The sequence below is a fragment of the Pygoscelis adeliae genome, unplaced genomic scaffold, assembly GCF_000699105.1.
Source record: "Pygoscelis adeliae isolate BGI_AS28 unplaced genomic scaffold, ASM69910v1 Scaffold32, whole genome shotgun sequence".
Taxonomy (NCBI): domain Eukaryota; kingdom Metazoa; phylum Chordata; class Aves; order Sphenisciformes; family Spheniscidae; genus Pygoscelis; species Pygoscelis adeliae.
In genome coordinates, this window is record NW_008824368.1 from 2,256,979 (window position 1) to 2,281,835 (window position 24,857).

General features: G+C 37.9%; 1 protein-coding gene across 3 annotated transcripts in view; it reads right to left on the reverse strand.

Moving 5' to 3' along the window:
• Positions 1-1,031: 1,031 nt before the first annotated feature.
• The window catches only part of RNASEH2B (ribonuclease H2, subunit B), a 43,785-nt gene continuing 19,959 nt past the window's right edge, over positions 1,032-24,857 (reverse strand). The window contains exons 5-11 of one of the 3 annotated variants that reach the window (XM_009319946.1): positions 23,429-23,546; positions 18,121-18,185; positions 16,775-16,880; positions 13,624-13,702; positions 12,631-12,673; positions 7,856-7,936; positions 5,203-5,943 (exon numbers count right to left, since the gene is read on the reverse strand). In XM_009319946.1, the coding sequence (XP_009318221.1) occupies positions 5,836-5,943; positions 7,856-7,936; positions 12,631-12,673; positions 13,624-13,702; positions 16,775-16,880; positions 18,121-18,185; positions 23,429-23,546 (600 nt within the window). In that variant the 3' untranslated portion in view covers positions 5,203-5,835. Of the gene's footprint in view, positions 1,876-5,202; positions 5,944-7,855; positions 7,937-12,630; positions 12,674-13,623; positions 13,703-16,774; positions 16,881-18,120; positions 18,186-23,428; positions 23,550-24,857 lie in introns of those variants that run through there. The other 2 variants (XM_009319945.1, XM_009319947.1) reach the window with 2 other exon arrangements.

A 24,857-nucleotide genomic window follows, 5' to 3' on the forward strand; every position in this document is an offset into this window, starting at 1 on the left:
TTTTTAATATAAGCTAGGAAAATAGAAATTTCATCTTGGACCCATATAATATGCTTGCAGTACCACCTAGAAAACTGTTAAAATAAGTATTTTTTCCTTGAAAAGGGACAGTGCACATTGCTTAACCAGACAAGCATAAAAGTAACAAAAAGAATTCAATGCAGATTTCCAAAATAAGCATTCAGATCACATTTCCTTTCATACATGATTTCTAAATGGTTAATAGTTCAGGTTTTTCATATTCTGAAACAGAGTTGATCAGAATCAGTTGAAAAGAAAGTTGAATAAGCTATTGCCTCTTTGCCTTGGAATTGAGTTTTCAGCAATGTCCTAATAAACTCTTCCTGGAGCTCTCATTTGACTTGAAGTTAGACAGAATTTGCCAGAGTGGAAGCAAATTTTTTTTTTACTTCTTACCCAGAATGCTTCAAATACATTCAAGCTTTACGGAACATTTTGGCCATTTGCTGTAGGTGTCTGTGAACTGGGGTCATAGTTAATATTTACAGAAGTACACATTCATTACGTCCAAAATCCTGTCAATTATTACTTTTTAAAAGTTTTGTAGCAAAGAGTCAGATATTAATGGCAGTTTGATAAACAGGTATTTAAGTTCAAAACATCAGACTGCATCTGACACAGATCACGTAAGGATCTCATTAGCATCCATTTTCTGCATGTTTTATGTAGACTCAAGTTGACATTTTGGTTGAAGTTCATGCCACAGAAAGTGTCTCTTACATGATTAAAAAAAAAAAAAAAAGGTCTTTTTTTTACCTGGAGGATTACATAGGTTTTGGTTTAGTTCTCAACACAAAATGTACATGTTATTTTATACATGTTTCTAAGCTTTCAGTCCCTTAGAAAAAAAGAAGTAAAATCAAAATACAACTTCTCCATCTGCCCTTCCGAACACACATCCTACCTCAAGCTTTAGCACTTCAAGAGTCAGACTGTCTGCACAACCAGAGCTAGGTGACATCTTCTGGATAAAATGTCAGGCCTGGACAAAACCATTTAAATCAAACTCTAATTTCAAAACATGTAAACGTCCTAAAAAAGAGAGAGTTAACTTTTTTTTCATTTTGGATGATTCTAAGTCTGAACATTGGACTTCTAGTCCAAAAAGGCCATCTTGCTGAATTTGGCTAGATTTTGAAAAAGAAAGGAGGAAATTGCATACGACATATTTTGCTACGCAGCTGCTAAAACTTGTAATTATGGCCACTAAAATCATATACTCTGTTAAAAAATGACGAGTACAAAAAAGAAAATTCATACAAAAGCAAGTAATTATTTAAGACTTGGTCAAGGATGCTGTTGGTCTGACCTTGCAAAATACTTAGGCAGGTGCTTAACTTTAAGCATGTGAGTCATTGTGCCAAGAGAAATTTTACGGTGAACACTAATGCAGAAATGTTAGTTAGACTGGCTCTTCCACTTCAAGATAAGCATGGACGTAAGTGCTTTGCTGGATATGGATCAGGATGCTCAGCACCTAACAGGACTTTAGGCGCTGATCCAGCAAAGCACTTATCCACACGAACACCGCTGCTGACTTTAAGATTGCTGCTCATGTGCTTAACATTAGGCATGCTCGTAAGTGCTTTCCTGGAAGGGCCCGACAGACCAATAGTGTATAAGCTATAAAATTTGAAGCAGTGTATATTTAACACACCGCATATTTAACAATGTTAATCTGCTGAGATTTGCTTTTTCTTGGAACAGGGCATGTCTAACTTCAAGTATTTATTTTCAGAAAGTGCGTAAAAAAAGCCTTTAAAAGCTGCTTTGAGATTATGGCAAGTTAAAATAATACTAGCGAGTCTCCTTATGCTCCTTTCATTTCTTCTTTGCATGTCTTTGCGCAGGCATCTAAAAAGGAAGGAGAAAACCCCAGTCATAAACATTAATCTATTCAAATAAGCATCCATGCATTTAGTTTCCCTCTAAAAACCATCAAGTCAGATGCAACTGAACACCTGAAAACAAGCATCACTGAACTCTTCTAAATTTCAGATCTGAATGCAAATTCTGCCAACTATGCCGCCTTTTCCACTGAAAATATTCAAATCACCAATTGCCACTTCTACAAATAGAACTAAGTTTATTACTTAAGGCTGAAAATGATGTGCAAGTCCAACCCTTACATATCCCTAAGTCGGTGCTGGTATTTCCATATGAAGTTTTCCGTGCCCACCGATGTCAATCCATTTCAATGTGAAGTCTAAAAAAGTGGAAATGCAAGAGCTGCTTAATCCCAAAACAACAACTATAAAAGCATCACAACTCATCAGATATTTACATGAACATGTAGAGGTGGCATGTTAATGCCAAAAAGAAATAAAGTAAGACCACATTTCCATAACAGTGCTGGCATATTGCTTCATACTAAGCTCACCAAGGAAGAAATAGCAAAGCAGCACTTCATAATGACCTACTGCTACTGCTGGCCAGGCGTAGTAACTATATTTAAATCCTCGTTGTGGTAGGAAATATTGTTTTATGTATTTGGCACCACATGCTCTTCGTAACTTCTTACAGCTACATGTTGAGGAAGTTTCAAAGTTACTAAATGTATTTCATTTTTTCCTAAAGGGAAAAGTTTTTGTTTTCACGTGAAAGCTCTAACAGCTTTTGGAAATGGCTTATTTTTTTTGTCATGCACAAATTCCTGCTCAACCAAAAGCACAGTCACTAATAAAATTACTATTGTTGTAAGTTACGGCATAGCTGACAGCTGAAGTCGAGATGTGACACACTAAAGCACAACGCATCAATGCACAGAGGAAGAACTCTAGACTTAGTCCTTGAGGGCAGGGGCAGATGTGAACGTCATGTACAGGGAAAGAAAGAAAAAAATCGGTACCCCAGATCAGAAGTCAGCACAAAGGCCTCCCATCTCTATCAGAATTCTCCTCCTTCTGTCCTACATTCTGACCAGAGAAACTGCAATGTTTTCTTAGAAGAAAGGTTCTTGAACTGCTCAGTTGACGAAAAGACAAATTTCCGAAATTTATTTCACAGAACTTTTGAACTATTAAAAACCAAACCCCTAAAACTAGCAGATTTAAATATCTGGAAGAAAAGCTTCTACCATGTATCCGTCCTACCTCATAGTTCATCACAGTTCCCGTTTCTAATGTAACTCTGTCCCGCTCTTGGTTTTCTACTCAAACGTCCATCCCATGCTTGTCTGCCTTCTCAACATCTTCTAGTGCTTGGAACTGGCTTTCCATTAATAGATACACAACTCCTTTCCTCTCATTTACCAAAATACTCCCCAAGATGTTGCTTACTGCACAAAACTACTCCATTAACACGACAGTATGTGCCTGTTCTTTTTCTTCTTCTTTTCACATTATCCTGCACTTTGAGCGGTGGTTTTCAAAAGTTGTCATCCCTGGTGCCTCCCTTCTCCTGCTGATATGAAGTTGGGGCATCTTTGACTGTCAAATAAACTGCTGGGCTAGGCCGAATGTTTTTCAAAATCTAACCCTTCCGGTTCATGACTGCAGTTGCTCATTCCGGGCTCACCAAATGCTAGTTCTTTCCAGTCATAGCAAGGACCCATTGGATAAACCAATATGTGCTGCTACAGGGCTGGTCTTCACTTACAGACTGGATAAGTAAGGTAGGAAAAAAGCAAGATGGCAATTCTAAAGGTGGTGCACATAGAAATTGTCACATACATTGACACCTACTATTAATTTTTAAACTCGTCTGAGAGTTAATGTCAGAAAAGGAAACTTTACTGATAGGGCTGGTGAAATTCTGCTAAAGACAGATGAACAACAAGGCAGTGTGGTGTAACAGGAATTTCTCTATGGCTCCACGTAGCAATTCCTGGGGTTTTTTGTGTCCCCTACTGCCCCTCACCCCCTTATATTGTTTCAGAATGTTGACATTCGCGACTGGAATTTTATTAAAGCACCAAATGGCTTGGGATGATTCTAACTGAAAAATCAAATAAAGTCTCTGCATCGAAATCACACACTTCTCAACCCATGTTCACACACTAGTACTACGGGCTAATTTTCGGAGATAAGGAAGACTTACAGTAGTGATTCCTTAGAATGCCTGAAAAGCATTTTTTTCTAAGGAACTTCATTTTGGTTCTAGATAATCCACGTCAGACAAATATTTTTAGAGCTGGGAACACTAACTGTACGCTATTGGGAGGCCATCCACATTTGTTAAATAAAACTCTGTAATCAGAGATAATAATTCCACAGATTTCCAAATATTTTCCTCTATCTGGAATTCCAACCATACTGACTTCTCCATTTACAAACTATGCCCAAAAAAACCACTGGTTTGAAAAGGATACAAACCCCAACAACAACTGCAAAACTGCACACAACACACAGCAAGGCTTCTCATTCATTTCTAGTTGGAAGAGAATGCCACAGAGCTCTTTAACCGAACAGACACCACTGTAACCCGTGGGTTGTAAACAGCAGCAAGTCTGAAGTGGAAAAATGGCAGTAACTAAAAAGGAAGAAACTCCCAGTTTCTCTGAAACTCCCCATTATCAAGGGATACAGGCAGATTCTCTACTGAGCTGAAGTAGCAAAGAATGATATATTTTAAGAGTGTCTTTCTAAAATACACATTCTAGTTGATCCACAGTAATGGCTCAGTGCAACAGCTGGTGGATGAAACTATGAGTTAGTGTCGTGCAGAATTGGCCAGACCTATACAAATGATCCCAGTGACTCCATCTCTTTTTCAATTCTGTGAATCAGGGAAGTTGCAACATAGCAGATACCTATCCCTCTGAATATATAGGAATACTCCGTAATGAGGAAAGAACACACCCAAGAGTGAGCAGTGCATTTTAAGTAACAGTCCTACCTTGTGCAAAACTTGATAAAACTAAACCTTACCCAAGACACTCATACTTAAGCTTTTGAATTGCACATCCAGCTCCAAATAGGCTTCTTTAAAAGCCCCAGTTTTGCCTTTAAATTAATCTTACCCTAATTATTTTTGTAAGGACCTATCGACCTTGGAACTGAACATGAAAATACCCCTATATTGCTATGTGTTAAGAGATTTATCATGTAAGCCCAAAGTAATGTTGTAATTCTTTAAGGATTAAAATTTATACACAGGAAAATACCAAAACCCCTTCAGAAATGTCCCGAAGCCTAATCTAACTCTTGAAACATACAGCAAATACAACAAGCACAAATTTGTTACACAAAGCACTTTATTGCATTACATGCTCATTGACATTTATTGCAATTTGTTTCTAACATATTCAAAACAACCAAAATCCCAATAGAGACACTATCTTTGCCTCGATAAATTGTCACCAATGGCAATGCTTATATCAGCACTTAGATTGGGGTCAACATAAAAATCTAACGATGCCATCCTACTCTGGTGTTATACTGGGCAAAAATCTCCAGGAAGTCTCAAAAAATAATGCTCCTTAAAAACAAAAAAACTCTCTTTAAAAACTCATCAGAGGAGGGCATGTTTCCAGCCCAGAATGGAGTGCAACGGAGAAAACTCTGTGGTGGCCTTGAGTGAGCTTGCTCTACAACAAGCAGCAGTACAGTACAGTACCATGCTAAACTCTTGCTTCACAGTTCACAGGACCATGCTAATGCAGCTAGGCTGTCCTCCTGACCCAGGCTGGAACATCTGCATGGTACTGCCTTGCCCCACTGAGGCGTAACAGCTCTGGCCCACGCTAGCTCACAGATCTCTTCATCACACTCCACCATGTACGCAGACATGCCCTGCATATACTATACTAACAAAAAACCCCAGGAGACATCTTTAGCTTAACATAAAAATAACCACTCTTTCAAGAACAAGTCTTTATTTTGATGCTTTAGGTTTGGAGCTGAAGAAAGTAGAAATGGCTTTCATTCCACTCTTATCAACTTTGGCCAGAGCCTTCTGTGCTGCAGACATCTTGCTGTTTGCCTGTTAGTGAAATGATAAACGGAAAAAGTTCAGCAGCATCTCCTAAATACAGAAGTCAAGCAAGAAGTCAAATTGCTTTTTTAGCATACAGCAGTAAAGATAATGTTATGCAGGCTTTAAATTGTAGGAGAAAAACCTTACTAAACAAATCTGAGATTATCCAAACAGAAAAATACTTGTCATGAATTACTTAACCTCAGACAAAGACAGAGAATCAATTACAAGGACGAGGAGGTGAAACATCTTTCCTTTCTGCAGAATGAGGTATCCCAACTCAAACGTTTACTTTGGGATAATCCCTGAGTGTACATTAAGAGGAATAATGCATGCAATATAACAGATGCATACTGTACCCTCCGACTCAATCTCATGATTATGCTGTCAGCAGGCTGAATTACAGCCTTGCATTACAGATGATGAATAATTCATACTGATTTATTATCAAAGACTCTATGCACAGTGAAATAAAGGGAAAAGAGATGGAAGAACTAAGAATGAAGAAGGTAACTAACATTTGCAAAGCACTTCGAGGCCACTGGGACAACTTCCCAGACTTTTACACCTAAAACACATTTTATGAGCCACATTTTATAGAGCTGACCTCTTTTCTTTCTTACATTTTAAATGTTATGTTTTAAATCTCTAGCTGTTTTCCCTATTAAGAAAACTTTGCATTGACCTTTCTTTATGATACTCCTCAGTCTGCAGGACTTCACAATTACAATACTTGGGATTAGCTAGAAGGTTATGGATAGGATGAAGACATGCAACAACAGCATGATCGTCTGCGTTACTATACAAACAAAAACACTGCCAAAGTATTTAAAAAAGAGTAGTATACTGTACAGACTCCAAGAGCTATCTTTTCTTTCCCAGATTCTCTCATCAATGTGCTTCATTATTTCAGAACTAAATCATATTTAACGTTAAAATGAATCATCTCTCCTCAGTCTATTTCTACCTTTACGCTCAGTTCAAAAGCTATAGGTACATAATGGGAGAAGGGGGGAAACATGCATATTTTAAACTATCACCTTCACTTCGGGAGCAATCCTCTTCTTACTTCAAAACTATCATGTGCCCTGAATACAAAAAATTCTGGGGGTTTTGGGAGGAAGAAGGCATGCATCTGTCACCAGCTGCTTCTCTTTGCAAAGGAATAACGAGTAGTCAGCATTAGTCTGAAGGTCACAAGACCAGCACAGAGGGCCTTTTTGGTTCCCGATGGACTGGAGAAGGATTAATTTTCTTTCAATGTTCAGAGGAATAAGCCAGTGCAAGCCTCACAACTTTGGCAGACACAGACAGAATCTATTTCTTTTCACATCTCTGTTGGTCTCCTAGGAATAGTACAGTGGCAGACACCACTGGACTCAGATTTGAATTGGCCTCCAAACCTGGGTTGGAGCTGGCAATCAGCAAGCTCTGTGTTGATTTAACTTCATTAAGTTGACATAAGTAAGTGCACAAGCAATATTTCTAGGCAAAAATAAAGCCTGTCTTAGCATCCCTTGGAATTTAAGCGAATGCTGCCATCTTTGTTTCTTTTCCAAATAACTGAAATTTAACAGTTGCTATCACTAAGCCATAGGATTTCTCATCTAAAGATCTCAGAGAGCTTTGCAAATATTAGCTGAGCACCTTAATACGTGTCAAAGTCTGTGAGGTTCACTGGAATGCTCACTGATAAAATAGTCAAACAGTAACAGTATAGAAGAATTCAGAATGGGACATCAAGACTATCAAAGTCAAATTAAACGTGAATGAAAAGTTCAAGGAGATATAACTACAGACATCTGCCATTTTGTATTTGTTTTTCTCGTGTTTTGGAGGAGAAAATAGGCACTCTTTGCTAATGTTGGATATTAATCTATGCTTTAGCAAAACATGTATGAATGCAAGGCTTGCTTACCTTTTTGGTTTTCAGATTGCTGCTGTTAAACTTAGTATAGTCTTCTTCTGCTTCCACAGGGACATCTGATAATTTCCTTTTCTGAAACGTTAGAGTGAGGAAGTTGCTCTGTCAACCACTTTTATGATGTACACACATGGAAGCTTAAAGCTTTGGCTTTATAACGTAACCATAGCACCAAAACAGGACTGGCAATCAACTGAAGAATCTGCAGTAACAGTGGAAGATTTCTCTTTGTAATTGTCTTCTTTACATATGAATATATACCATCTCTACAGTATTCAGAAGAGATCATTCAGTGTCATGGGAAGCGTTTTCTTCTTCCCAGCCTTCTGAAGAATGACTTCTGGAAATCACTTGAATCCCGTTTTTAACTTCCATGACTGTGACTTTGGTGTCAGAGTCTATTTAGAGAACCTTTACGGAGCAGCTGTTCAAAGTTAGTGTCTAACAGCCAGGGAACCTAGACTCTGGTCCCCACGGTCTCGTGGAACCGTGCAGCAACTCCAGTGTTATTGCTATCTGCCAACACAAGTGGATCATCATCTAGTCTGTTATCTGTTTGTGCACAACTTTAGAAGTAATTAGTTTCTACAGTTTGGCAACAGTGAAACACTGAAATAGTTCTGCTGACTGCTTCATCACTTGAATCCAACAGTGTATTAAGAAGCTTGACTCTGCGTGTGCTGGGTGCCGTCTAACTTCAGAAATAATGGAAGTGAACGGTTCTCGGCACTTCACATGATCAGGCTGTAAGAATGAATATTTCTTTCCATAAACTGTGAGCATGTGTTTAGTTTAAAGGTGAAAACTTCCTGATATGTTTCCAAAAGGGGAAAAAAAGTATATAGTATTTTACAACACTGTATTTTTATTATAATTATATATCTGATATTACTACCCTGTCCTTAATATCCTGTGAAATCTAAACTGTGGCCTTCCTAGTTTTTGTGCCAAAGAGAGTGATTTTGCAAGCAACTTGGATGGTACCATACATTTTAAGATCCTGTTTTATTCATTTTGTTTATGGTGCTTGTGATCTCTCTCTGTCTCCCCCTCCCTCCCTCTCTTTGGCACAGAAGCCAGGTCTGCAGCTTACATTTCTCAGCTCTTAGAACCAGATCCAACAGCAGCCTTTTGTTTTTGATTTCAATAGGATCTGGATCAGCCTCTCTAGGAGGCTGTTTACTATGCTGTGATTACATTTTCAAATGACAATCTAATGAACAATTACTATTCTCCTCTTTTTGGAATCTGATAAACAAGTTTTTAAAACTTATAACAAAATGTTTGCATTTCAGCAAAACATTTGCTGTTTAGTTGTAGCACAGCCTACATATTCTTTGTAGATGTCTGTCATCATCTGCCAATGGCCAGACTCCCTATGCTGACAAACTGGACAGTATGACGATTACAACACAAGATCAATCAATGGCTTACAATTAATAAGAAGAACATGTAATTTTGATTTAATCATTAAATCACAGAGTCCAGACTGTACCCAGTTTACTCTTGGACTACAAGAGAGAGAATCTGTCATAGCTTTTCTGTTAACCACTGAAGTTTCTAAATCTCTCCTCTCTTCAGAATGTATTTTAACATCATTTCTAAACATTCAATTACTTTACTGTAATAGGAAATACATTTTAGACCCTTCTTTATTTGCAATAATCCTATACTATGTCTGTCAATACACCTTGCCCTCATGAAGAGAAATGTCAGTGCAAGTGAATAAAAATGGTCTGAAGGGTACAAGAGGTTCCAGTGTACAAGCCTGCCTTGCTCCTCTCCTCTGAGATAGTGAAATGAAGGGGTGTTTTAATCTCTGAAGTTGCAAAGACTTAAACACAGAAGCGTCATACGCACCCTGGTCAGTGCTCTGGAAATTAATCAGATCCTCAGCAAGATTTCACTGCCCAACAACTGAACAGTTCTAAGCCTCATTTCCTCTGTAACCAAACTGCTGAAATAAAACTATTTTTAAAAATAGATTCTCAGAACTATCCCAATGGTATAAAAGCTATTCATACATAATATGTAATGTACATCACATGTAGTTTAATATAGTTGTTGTAACATGCTTATATGGCTAATGAATATCAGTTGGCTCCTGATGTGTGTTTAATATTTCTTACAATGCATAAAGATAATTCTTAACTGAATCAAAGGGCCAAGTAACTGTGCAGCCAGAACAACTGTCCAACCACATGGAAGTAACTTATATCCATGGATATACATTGGAGAACAAATGCTATTAATAACAGTAGGGCCCAATTATTCCTGGATGTGCTAGCTGACATACTGCTTAACAGAACAGTCACTGAACCAGCCAGAAATGAGGTTATTTTAGACTTTGTTTCGGTAAGTAGCAGGGATATTGCAGGAAAGGTTGGTGTAGTAAGTAACCTAGTTTCAGTAGACATAGGGTGCCTCATTTTAAATTAAATGGAAAGGATAATCGAAAGTGGGGTTCTTGATTCTAGAGGGACAAACTTTACAAACTATATGCCTTACTTCTCTAAGCCAAAGCAAAAGGACTTGGTGTGTGAGGAGGACACTTGGAATGTAAAAGAAAAAGATGGAAGAAGTTATTTTGGATCTTTTACTTCAAACAAGGTGAAAAATATTGAAGGAAAGAGCTTCTCAGACTAAACTATATGAATGCTCCCCCTTGCTCACAGAGATGCACACATATTCCTCCCCCCCCCCCCCCCCCAAAAAAAAAACCTAGGAGTAAGCAGAATTCTACAATGAACCGGTAAAAAAAGACTGCCAAAAAAAAAAAAATTGTTTTAGGAGTCAGGTAATACTGGGATAAAGTGAGAACTGCCAAAAAGTCAAGCCGACTTAGACCTTGGAAAGGAAATTAAAAAAAAAAAAAGTAGAAGGTTGTTTAGCCACAGAGGCAAAAAGGGAATCAAAACCTGAAAAAGTGAAGCTGCTAAACAGTAAGGATTGGATAAATATTAAAGCTAACCTATGTGTAGCCCCAAAATGGAATAAATCCTTTGCCTCAATAAATTGTTTTCAATAAAGATGAAGAGGTTAAACATAGGGGCAGAAAAGAGAATAGAAATCACTCTATTCAAGATAGAAGTAAAACTCAATGTGCTGACACTGTTGGGAGACTGCCTCAGAAATCACAAGTCCAGAGGCAAAATCTGGCAACTGTTCTATCAGGTAGGGACCACATTGCTGCAGAATAGACAACCACCCATCTATATGTAAGGAGGAGCAAAAAGTGATAGTAGGCCTCAGCAGAATGGAGGGGGGAGAAAAAGTGAAAGAAGGAAGAATAATTGAAGATACAGAGTAAATGAAAACTAAACATAGGTAATGCCTACCGGCTTATCTTTTTTTCTCAAAGATAACACATTTTCTGGCGACAGAAAAAGGATTGCCAGAGGACTTCACATGATGCCACTTAAGCAACTGAAATTATAGAAAACAAAGATTGCATAAGAATTTTAAGGTAGGTAAGAAACTAGGTAAAAGGGAAACAAAGGCAAATAATGCAGAAAGGGATGTCATTGGATCAGATGGAGATTACTAGTGGAATGCCACGAACAATATCTATTCAAAACATTAATTAATTGTTAATTAAAGATAACAGCATGCTAACATTTGCTGAATATACACCACTGAGTAGCATTATGAATACCTAAAGAGCTTTTAATACTATGAAGGAAGAGCCAGAGAACCCTCAAGATTGGAAACATTAAAACCAGATGAAATGTCCTGAAGTACAAGGTCATGTACACAGCAGCTAACTGCATGAATTTCTTGTAAATCTGAATGCTGATCAGCTAAAAATTGCAGTGGAGAAAAAAACCACAACTGTGTATCTTAACTGTTCACAGCATGACTGTGATCTATCTGGTACATCATACAGTAATAGAGGCAAATGGGATTCTAAGATGTAATGAAATAAAGTACTTTCAGTTAAGACAAGAAGGAAAGAATGCCATCATATTGTATCGGTAAAGGTTTTATCATGAATAATTATATATGATTCCGGTCACCTGCTTTGAAACAATTGAATTTATCTTGGAATAGGTGTAAAGAAATGTTCCTGCAATGATGAGGGAATGAAGAACCCATCCTACACAATCAAGTTTGGCTTCACAAAATGAAAACAGAACGAATATATGTTTTCCCTTTACACATCGAGAGAACTAATGTTAGGGAGGGAAAAGAGCCATTTCAATTAAAAAAAACAATGATAACGTTAGCACAAAAGCGCAGGGGAATAAATTGGCCATGAATAAATTCAAGGTGGAATTTACAGGAAGGTTTCTGAACATCAGAGGAATGAGGTTATAGAACAGTCTTCCAAGACAAGTAATGGAAATAAAAAATCCTAATGAGACTTACAGTGAAGAATAGTCAGTGTATGAGAGATTATCCAACATGGTTGCCTGGGAATCCATGACCCAGGAGGTCCCTTTCAGGGTCCTCATAAATTACATATGAAAGAAAACCTATGAGGTCATATTGTCCCATCAACCTCAATAAAACTAAATAAGCAAAACACATATGAAAAGACTGCTGACCAAAAACATAAAATACGAAAACAGGAAAACCAACCAAAATATTCCTTATTAAAAAATATGAAGTACCCAGTAAATTTCTTGCGTTCTTTCAGACTGGCTTTTCACAAGGCCAACTTACTTATTGTATTGTACCCAGTGCTTGGCCTAGTCTAGTTTTAATAATAATTCAGAGAAATTAGCTTACAACACAATGTATCTGTCAATATCTTAATATTCTCCTACCTTCAATGGTGGCTCTGGTGCTGGGCTTTTAAGTTCTGGGAGCCTGTAGAACAAAAGATTTTAAGTTATAAATTAAGACAGCTGGATTGCACAACCTAAAGCTTATAATTCCTTCCCCACAAAGGCTGCTTTGGTTATCAGCTGCTCACACATGGTGTGCGTTTGCAAAAAAAGCAGCTCACGGACTCTGTATTTCTGACTTAGATAACTAAAACAGAGCCAGGCACCATACAGAAACATGGGCTCTTTTAAAAGTTCTTAGATCTGGCAACCAAAACAGGAGAACTCCACCTTACTTTTGAAAACCTTGGCTATTAGCAAGATGATATTATAAAGCACATAACATCTCTTCAATGAAACTGTTAAGCTACAGGACTTCAAGCTGCAAATTGCACTTTTTCCTATAGGCCACCATAACAGAACCCTTTGAATGGAACTGAACTGAGGGGCAGGTGCAGGGTCCCAGTGATGCTCCAAGCAAAGTCTGCTGCTGGCAGGGAACACCAGGATGAGGATGCTGGCTCACCTTCCCGATTTAAATATAAACTAACACAGGTTAGATATGCGAAGTCAAATCCCAGCAGCACTGAGTGAGTAGGGAAAAAGAAAGAGGACTGGGATGAGGGTTCTACTCCTGGCTCTGGTGCTTGTGCTTGACAATCCTGGACAAATTGCTTTAACTCTTCAGATTTCCTCCCCTGCCTTGCTTTAAACTGGGATACATTGCTCAGGGTTTCATGATGTAACTGTGGTAACAGGCATATCAGACTTATATATTACATCTCTCCTCCAGCCCATGGTCCTTAGCATCATAGGAACAACAGGAGGGCATAATCTACAGTTGAAAAAATCACATTTTAAGTGTGGCAAATACAATCTCATTGTGTCATCCACTGTAACCTTGATGAACAAATGTCAGTATTCAACAGAAATGATCAAAAGGACACTAATGCATGCCATATAAAACTAACAGCTAGCTAGAACAATACTTACCCTAAATATTTTAACAACTCCTTACTCAGATCTTCCGGAATATATTCTGATATTAACCCATGGGCATACCGTATGTAGTCTTCAGAAACAGGGCAGGGAGTGGGAAGAAGAAAAAGAACATTCACATTATATAGTCACGTTGCCTTAGCCATGTTGCATGCGCTACCATAAATCATAAGGTTCAATTAGTAGTAAGAGACTTCTAATGGATACACTGTGATGGTTCTCCGTGTTGAGTAGTTTATGTTATATGACACTTGTAGGTTTATTTAAAAAGTAAAGACTTACTATACTCACTTTGTCAGCACATGTTATTAATATCTGCTGTATGTACTTTACAAAAGCTGTTCACTTTCTGAGAATACTAGATATCATGTATTTTTCCAAAGAAATTAAATTTTAAAAACCTGCAAAAGTAAAAAGCTGACTCAACAGAACATGCAATCATTAATTTTAAAGCATCTGGATCTTACAATTATTTGGCAAGGGCTTCAGTACTAAAGTACATTTTCTGGCTTCAACTGAAAACAATTAGATGAGACAATGAGTCTATTTCAAAGTCTTGTACTTAATTTCAGTACTTTACGGAAAATGCCAAGGCCTATCTAAACATCACTGGCAAGACAGGATAATTATCTATGGAAATATGAACTACTAGAAGCTGTTTTCAGTACAGGGCACTTCTGTTATAAATGTTTTTGTGAGAGACTGAGAAAAAAAAAGTGACCCTCTTATAACATGAAGTCCTAAACCAGATCTTTTCCAGTCACGTTGTACACAAGCGCTTACTGATCAAGGGCTGGATCTTTTAAACTTGCTGTTGTTGGGGCTGCTAGGGCGTAACTGCACCCATGCACAGGAAGTATTTGCCAGACAGACATTAAGCTAAAATCTTGCCTCTGAATTCCATCTACAACAGGCCAGCTCTATCTGTTCATATGCCTACACACTTAGAGAGTTCAGAAGCATGTTGTAAACTAGCCTCAGGGTGGTAAAGAACTATTTCTTCTGTGCCAGAGATATTTTCCTCTGTTTTTAATCTAAAAAGCTCAATGCAAACTGGCATTGAAGCAGAAAGCATTAACAAACTGACACCAGCATATGCATTCCAACTATACTGACATCAAATTCTTAGTATCTCCTGTTGGCACTTCTCCTTTCTCCACTGCCTAGATTCATCAAGGATTTGTCACTCCCTAAGCCCACTTCAGGGTCAGGAAAGAACAAGAAATAATTATAATCCAAGACAATTTCACCTCAACACTTAGTATGTCCAATTCATTGCTCAAGAAAAATATTCCTATCATTTCACTCTTTGCATTATGACACTGAATGGTGAGTCCAAGTCAACTGCTAATATTTTGTACTAAATACAAAATCCATTCTCTTTCCATTTCTGCCTTGAAGCAATCTTCACTGACTTCCTTTGCCAATTTTCAAATACCACTGTTTGCCTTCTAGGGAGTCTGTGTTCTCACCCTAGCCTTGCTTTGTTATTAACCTCCTGTCAAACATCAGGAATACTTGCGCACCTCCCTTCTTTGTCTTCTGAATGAAATAGTCAGGTCTCACATGTTAAACCTCCCCTCCTTCCCCATTTGCACTCATTATATCCTCCCAGGTTTTTGCCCTACAACATCTGTACATGCTAACTACATATACCCATCTATTTATAAGGTACTGAAATTTCATAATACCCCTATGAAAGCAATTCTCTACAGAAATAAATTGCACTGCCATGGCTGTGAAAGAATAAGACAAGAAAATTAGTCTTATTAAAAGTAAGTGTTGAGTAAGGTCCATTTGACTTCCTGTCATTCACCTTGCTACATACAGTGGGACTGCCTCCAAAACTTACCTACTTTTAACTCCTAGTATTCCCTATTTCAGTGCTGCTCTTTTAAATCTAAAAAAGGCTTAATAAAAGACTACCGTATCCATGTTACTATAAGTAAGGAGGAAGGTGGAAAAAACACTGCAGATGAGCTATTTAATTACAAATTTCAGAGATAACGCATTTAAGCATAGTCAAGATGGTTGCTGTCAGGACAATTTTCCTTTTCTTTAAAAAAATGGGGGTGGGGAAAAGGATGAAAAGCTACTGTAAAGTTTAAGTCACAAGTTTTGCAGCTTTGCCTCTTTTTAAAAACCATGTATTACAATCTCTGTTCTATAAAACTGTCTAGTTGCCTCTTAAATCTCATTTATGTTGTTTCCTTTGATATCATTACTTGGTAACTCATTTTCCACTTGGTCAGCAAGTTGCTTTGTTTCTCCTTATTTTTCAACAGCATGCAGACTTCTGAATGTCTTTGTAATAAGAAACAATTTGCTTTTGTTCGTCTTGTTCTAAACTCTTCTTAATTTTCATTAACATTCAAAGAATTTATTCCGAGTCCATTTTCAGGTTTCTCTACACAACTTCATATCCCAGTAACATTCAGGACAGTGCCCTCCCCAGGGAAAAGGTGACTAGAAGCAAACAGGATCACTCCAGACTTTTTGGTACCAGGACTGTCAATTTCAGGGCAATTTAATACACATTATTACATATATATGTAGTATATATATACATACATACATAATACATATATTACAAAAGTTTTTGCCCTTAATAAGCACAGACTTGTGTATTCTACACATTTGTCACATAAAGTAACGTTTGGACCAGGAGCTTTTACTCTGTGACTATGACCTCCTAAGATGCCTTCCCTTCTTGGAGAATTCTATGAAAACCATTTGCATGCTAATAAAAATAATACTAAAAAAGAAGTCTGTTCTAATACAGAGACACTTATTGGGTGGATACTCATATAAATTATAAGCGTGTCCTACTGTCCAAGAGAGTCTCCGTTCAGCAAAGCACTTCAGCATGTATTTCACTGAGAAAAAAGTCTTCTCCTTGAACTAAGGAGAAGCTAAAAGAATTCCAGCTGAGACCTACTGTTAATTACAATGTAATCCGATGAAGATACCAAAGAACTGAGAAAAGTCAAGGCACACAGTCACAACTTATATGGAATTTTCTGTACAAGGAATAAATTTACTGCAAAGGCCAATTTCAATACATTTTAGATTCTAATCACGTGCTTTATCTCCACATATGCCATTTCACAAAAATGGAATTCATTACAATGTTTAGTTTTCTTACCTTCTTTAGTATCTGTGATCTGTATACCGCTGATAAATGTAGCTGCATGTACCCTTTCACCTACAGATATATTGTTGCTTTTAAGTGCTTTCACTGTTTGATTGACCTATAGGAAACCACAAAATGAAATGTCTGTATCAGTGTTGTTATGCACATGTTAATGCAGTGACAAAGCTCTTGTAATTTTGTTTCAAGCATATAAAACACTCAAGTTATGGACTGTGGTGAAATTTAATATACATTTGTAATGACTAGCATATGAGCTCAAAAAACCCAAAGAAACTAGCAGGTCTTTGAACATGTTGCCATGGCAACACAGCACCAGTTTTGCAGCACCCTAAGATGAGCTGAGCTACTCAGATGCAACAGCCATGATTATACAGGTGAGAAATACACCTGCTTGGAGAACAGCGAATGCCTGAGCTCAGCTGGATTGCAAGGAGGCAGTCCTGATGGAAATCAAAGATTAAGGACTTTACAAGGCACTGCTATACTGGATCTAACAGAGATGTAACTGGCAGAAGATATTTTCAACAACACAAACAGGTACCTGTTCAAATGTAAATATTCAGATATTCATTGCAAAATGGATATCTCCATGCCTCATCGTTGCAGAAAGCAGACCAAATTTTGTGCCTGTGTTGGCTAATTTAAATGACAAGGCTTCCTTGTATCATGTGACACATACAATCTTTTTCTACAAAGTGGCATCATAGTAGGGGCACATGTGCATGTGTGAAATGAGATTCACCTTCTTTATACCAAAACACAGACCACATCAAGCTTAGCTGTAATGCTAGTTTATTTTCTGCATACTGTACAGACCTCTTGAACAGCATGATCGGATCAGGATAGCAGCAACCATACCAGGACCATTCTGAGAGACTCTGCCAAAACTTCATGAGGAAACCCATTTGTAGCACAAAACCAAGGCATTTCTGTCCAGCTTTAAAGCGTGGCAGAATTTCAAAGTTGCAACAGTCAAAGCTCTCCTCTAGCCCATCTGTGAAGTGCATGAAGCAAAAGACAAGCCCCTCACCTTATGCAAAGCCTACAGAACACAGTGATAAGCTGAACTTCAGCTTCTTCTTCTGCCTCCCCGCACTCCATGAATCCCTTTCATGCCAGCCCCATCAGGAAAAGAAACGCAACAACCTTGTCATTTCTCTAATACCTCATCACATTCCTAAGTACAACAACTTTACTGTGATGTCTGTCCTTCTTGGACAGGACACGTACCTTGAACTGAGGCACACCACATGGCTCAAATGCAGATATGGACAAGGTAATAGGCATTTTCATTTTAAACATAAAGCAATTTTGAAAGCAAAAGAGAAACACAATACCTTTTTCTTTAACCACTTCAGTGTCTTCTCTTGGCTGTATTTGTGGAATTTCTGACTGCCAATCTCTGAAAAAAACAAGCAAGGGGAAGAAAGTCATGACTGGTTTGGATTGCATTTTCAATACATTTAAAATCTTTTAAGTTGTAGATACAGCATCAAAGTTAATTTGCGGCTTTCACAGGTTTGATATCAGGGCAGTAAGTTTCAAAAATACTGGAAAGATAAACAGACTGAGCTGATATGCACAAGTCTGAACAACTTGACAATTCTTTAATTAGACCCTAATCCAGCAAAGCACATTTTTTTTTATTTATGTGTAATCTTGGGCTGCCTGAATTCACTAAGACTCTTCTCAAGCCCTTGTAGTTTGCCAAACTTTCACTGCCCTGTGTCACCAGACTGGTCATTTTAACTACATAGTTCCACCACACAAAATGTTGGTTCCACGACTGCTTTTTTCTTTAAACATAATATCTTAAATCTTTACTTATTGAATTCCAGCACCTAGTAAGGGGCCAGGACAGAGAGTTGGTTAGTGAAGACAAACCATCCACCCTTTCAATAAACCCTTTTCCGATCAGTTCTCCCCTCTCATTTCACAGGGTGACTAAAGCAAGTTTTACTTCTATCCCCCTTTTACGTAGTTTAATATAGTGTCAAAAGAAAATACAGAATCCAAAACAGTGAAACACACTCCTTGTGGGAGGAAGTACATGATTCATTTATGATTTATTGAGCAACATAAATTAACTCAATGATATAAGAATTTCAGAAAGTGTTTCCCCTGTGATAACTAAGGTATCATGAACACTTGCTATTCACATGTGATCAGTTATCTGGAGATATGAGTTCATGATGCGGAGGCAAAGGAGAGAAAATTACAAAGGCTCATGGAAATTTCAGTATAAAAATTCAGTATTAATTCACAGAAAGCTACATTTTGGAACTGGAATGAAATGCCTAATAGGATTTCACAGGAGATTTTAAAGCCCACTGTGTCTCAGCCTTTTTCTTTAACAGGTATTTCAATAAGTTTTAATCTCCTGTATACCATTCCCGTAAATACCTACATCTGTTTCATGTCATTTACTGATCCAGTATCATATTCCAACACTCAGTTCATGGAGTTTCCTTCTCCCCTTGCAAACAACAACATATTATTTATGATTCCTTCAGCATTTCCTTCTTTGAGGCTTATCCTGGCTCTTTCAAATTGCATACAAATAGCTAACTATTATGTGCTCTTTGTGTATGCATGGTAGGGGGTATGGAGAGGTCGAGGAAAGTTGTTTACAAATCTATCTCAACAGCTGTAGAACAGTAAAATGCAAAAATTCTTCAGAGCAAAAAGGAAAAACCACTAATATACACTTTTCTTCATAAAGTTAATGAGTTGCAGGTAAAGTAATTAGCTGTGACATTGCTGGCTGCAGCCTTTAGGACTTAGAAGCTTCTAAACGGCTCTGAAAGAAAAGAAGCAGAAAATGGGGGAGACACTCTGGATACTTGAACCTGCTTCTCAAAGAGCTAACATGGTTTGGGTCCAAGTACAGTGAGTACGATTCGTGGATTCCTCTCTTATCTAAGAAAGTTCGAGGAAGGGACATCCTCTGGCCACCATCCCCCAACCCATGCTGAAAAGTAATTCTAGTTTGGATTCCCAGGCAGACTCCCCCTCTACAGCATGATTCAGAGTGACTCAGTTAGGGAAAGGAAACGTAGAACTGTGAAGCCATTTTCATTAAAACGTGAAAAATAATTACACTGAACCCTTCAGAGATCACTTTGTTTGAAAATATTTTGTGTGCTTGACAGTTTTGACTATTAAACTCTAGAAACTGACAATATTTGAGACCTCTGAAGAATTAAAGTGAGTTATGAAAGTCACAAACTGCTGACAAAAGGATTCAATATTGGAACGTGGATTTAACATGTGATGCACATTTGATATTGGTGAGAGTTAGCGACTATGTTTGATAATATGAGTATATATTGGAAAGCCTTTTGTTCCCTAATGTGTCTGGTGCCTATAAAACTGGTCTCAGACATCTGGAAAGATTGGGTTTGAGAAATACAGATGGAATATAAGTGGTTCTACAATTAAATAATATGTTCAGCGATCGGGTAATCGCTATGTAGACTTGGAAGTTTCCCTGATGTATTGTTGAGCAAACTGCCTAAAGCACATTTTAACATCCATTTTCTCAGTGTTTTCCATAACTCTGAAACTCATATGGCCCCTTTTTTCCTACCTTGTGGGAATACAAGCTTGGCAATATTACTTAGTTATTCTAATCAGGTAAGTTTTCTTGGCTCTTCATGTTAATCACATCAGACAAGATCACAGTGCAGTTTTTGCCTTGCAAAATGAAACAAAGACTAACACTCTAGAACTGGAATTCATAACCCTTTCTTAAACTTTCTCTATTGTACTTTCTATTCGATGTTTGAATTTATTAGCAAACAACCTGCCTCACCCAGATTTAGAGAGCTGTAACACACCTTTTCCCCAACTACTAAAGCAGGTAACTGGGAATTTAATCCAGCAAAATGAATTTTCAGTGCCCTTCAACACTGAGGCCAGGGAAGGTGGACTTTCTGCTAATTCAGTAAGTGTAAACTGTGAGCGCTCTAGGGTAAGAATTTGTTAGACAGATGTTAAATGCCTTAAGATTAACATTAAGAGTGAAATAATTACGTTGTTAGGTTCTGCCAAACAGATAAGAGCTGCAGAAGACTCAACACAACAGGTACTTCTTGCCCTAAAGCCCTACTCCTTAAACGAGAAAGGCTACAAAGTAGACAACAGGTCTTAGAGCTAGAAAAGAGTACCTTAGTCGTAATATTGGTGTTTTTTACAGGCAATAAAAGACATGAGAATATGAAACACATAAAAGTGGATTGAACAGAAAGGTGATCTGTGCATGACAGGCAAGGAAATGCCAATGTGTTTGTTGCATAACAATATGCTTGGTGTTCTAAAAAAAGAAAGAAATCCTAAGAACAAGCCCCACTGTTACTTTCAACCCAACCCAAACCTGAACAAGAAAAGCAGCAGCAGGTCCATGCAGGTACATGCCTAGGGACATCCAAGAACATCACATACAGCTGGTGTGTGCACGCGTGTACAGTTTTAATGACAAAAGCAATTTTTACCTTACATTTCAAAACAAAAACCAGGAACTGAACATAACTTTAACAGTTGATATAATTTGCTGGCAAAATGACACAAACTTATAGGTGTACATAATACATTATTAAAAACATCAATGCGAAAAACCAAGCAGTAAAGCATCTTCACTACTGTCTAACAGAATACAGATTATCAGAGGATGCTCTGATGGATAACAATTGCAAATACAATTTCAGAATGGATACAGAGGTTAGACCAAGATATAAGACCTTATCTATAGCAAATACTTTTTTTTTTTTTAATTTTTATTTTGCTGTTAAGAAGGGAATATAAATACTGCCCAAAGGCAGCACTGTTGTTTGGAGGAAATGCCCCTTCAGCAAAATAATCCAGACCTTGTCCTACATTCCTATACAGACTTCTTAGTTTGACAGCCAAGAGGATCGGGCACAATTTTTCACCTTCTCAGATGGGTGCACAGAAGTTTAGTACCCCTTCTCTCACCCCTAGCTCCTTAGCCAGCGTTAGACAAGTCGTAGGGCACAGCAATTGCCTAAAAGCTTAATAATAGTTTTTACTGGAAGTATTTATCACTTCATGAGAAGGCAAAAAGGGTTTTGCAGTTCAGATGCACCTGTCTTACAGAAGCCTTCTCAAAAGTCAGAACTCACCCAAAGAAAAAGGTTGCCTGCTCCCAGTGATACTGATTGTCACTAAATGTTTTCTGAAGGTTCTTTCGGAAATCCAAGAGTATCACAACAGCACGTAATTCCAACTACCCCAGTCCCAGCAAGAATGTAACAACAGTCTTGCTGCCCAGATTTCCTGCTCTCTTGTTAAAGTGATCACTTTCAATGATCCCAATGATCAAGGGAAACTTGTCCTGCCCTAAAGTTCAAATTGATTTTCTGGGGGAAGCAACTGCCCTACATTACTGCATACGCACCATATCATACAGGAAATACTTAAACTTGTGCATCTAAATCTTTCAGGAGAAGCTCACAGCCCCCCCATTGATGTTCTGTACAGCAATAAAGAGGTCTGGTGTTTTACTTCTTAGCAGGGTTTTCATTCTTCCATCACCTTTCCTTAGCCACTTCCCAGTTATCTGTAGATCACCTAAATATTTCCTTTTATATACATCAATGACAAGGGCAGAGTGCTTCATGAAAGCAAATTCCTAGTATTTCTGGCTTTCGATCTGTGTACCTCAACTCCTTGGAGGAGCTCTACATGCATAAGGGTCAGACAGCTTAGTTGTTTTGCACTTGGTGGCAGATTCCATGTTCTCAGACTCCTGTACCTCCTCCTGGAGATCTCCATCTGCTTGTAGGTAAATCTCCATTCACTATCAGGAAGTCAGCAAGCATAAGGAGAATGCTCTTTAAAGGACTGAATATAAAAACTGAAGTCTTGCATCTTTTGCACACCTGCCAAGCTGTGAAAATTATGTAATGCTCCCTCCTCTTCCCTAGAAAGCATATATTGTCCTCAAATAAAATAAAATCCCCCATACCAAAGGGAATTCTGGGCAAAGATTGAGGAAACTGTGTACAGAATTGATACTTTGCTAATTTTTTTCCATTTTTTTCCCTCATACACTTATGCATCCCGATCAAGTTTTCTATTTTAAAAAAATTGTCTTTGAACTTAAATCCATAACGCTAAATTATGCAAAGCTAGAAAACTCGTGCTCTCCTTTCTCAGCAGCATATTCTCTCTTCTCCAGCTCTTTCCTACTTATTGTTTGAATGCTTTGCGACAAAGGGAGGCAAAAAGCCAAATGGACAATGGTTAACTTCTTCCACACCAGACCATCCTACACTAAATAAAGAATTTAGAGAGATGTAAAACTTTCATCAAAAGGCAAAGAAAGTTCACAAAACATACACTAATGTCAAGAAGCCAGCTCTGATCAGTTTATCACTTTTATGACACCTAGCAACAAGACTGCACAAATATTTTAGAGTTACAGCAGATAATGTGGGATCCACACATTACTATTCACAATACTGCAATGGTGACTTCTAAGCCTAAGCTTCTGTTTTTAAAGTACAGCTTCATCCAGCACCTTGGGTGTTTGATAAAACAAAAGCCAATATTTAAATCTATCTTGTAGTGAAGTGACACTAACAAATCTGGTCTTTTTTGTGCCCCCCAGCCCCTTTTTTTCACCTTTTTCTTCTGTTACATGATGTATGTACTGTTTAACATCTGCACACTTCAGCAGCAATGGGCAGCTAGGGTACTCTGAGTCTAGAACAACTTGATCGAGTGGCTGGAACTTTCCTGGCTGCTGAAAATACATCAAAGGGATTATAAAAGCATTATTATAATGTTAGACACATATACACACTACACATATATAGAAATATATATGCATGCAACGGCCATAGCCTTAAAATAAAGGATTTAAAGAAGATCGTATTTTGAATGATAACACATGACACATTCAGAAACCGATTACAAAGCAAGCTATAAATACTTATTTCAAACCAGTAAATACCTGCAAAATGCTGAACTCTTCAATTACTGCACTTAAAAGACCAAATTTAAAACAACATGGGGAGAAACTAATGTGAAGTACAGTGGGATTTTTTGGAAGATGACATAAGACACAGTAGTCAATGTGTGCCAATACTGTTTAAGACCAAAACCTGTTGGATTAAACCCAGTGTCATAACTTCCATTCAAATTTTGCTTTTCCTTCCATAAAGATAAATCTCAAAGGAGCAGGGTAGCTTCTGGAACACAGTATTAACCTTTCACCTCTGCAAAGTCAATTGCACTTAGGCCAGAATATGTATATAAAGTGATTTTGGCACAACTTAAATAGCCCCACACATGACAGAACCATCAAACAAATGTTGCCGTTGCCAAACAATGCATAATCATTCAGCACGGTTTGGCACAACTGGCAGCCTTCCCTTTGGAAAGATCCTTTAGCGCATCAGTACAAAGACTCTGTGAACTCTCCATCCTTAAGAGAGTGCACGGTCTCAGGAGCCAAAGCTGAAGTCATTATACCGGTCAGCATGAAAAAAACACCACTTGGGTATACTGCTTTCACTATTAATTAATCCATTTGCTAGAAAGTCAGATGCTTAATAAAAGTAACCACCCATTGTTCAATCACAATAAAAACAAGCAAACCCCCCCCAACAACAAAAAAAAAACCCAGAAAGGCTTTAAAGTTTTTTTTCTCCTGAAAAAGAAAAGGCACAATAACAATGGCAAGAAGAAGGTTATGAGACACAGAAATAAAGCTGCAATAAACTGTTTCCTATAGATAACTTACCTGCACAAACCTGCTTGTGTCCCAAAGCAAGACAGCCATATTTATGTTGTGCAGGGGCACAGAGCCCAAGCTAAGAAAGCCTGCTGGATAGGAGATGGCTCTGCTCAGAAGACACATTAAGCAACCCTGCATCACACTATCAAAGGATGGTGCAGAGGATGATCCTAAGATACCCAGTGAGTACCTTGATACTCATTAGTTCAAGCCAGAAGTGATTGTGCTGCATTCAAGCTGGCCTTGCACAAGGTATCTGCAACACAATCCTCAAGACCTCCCTTTACTGAAGAATACACTAACTTAGGCAGG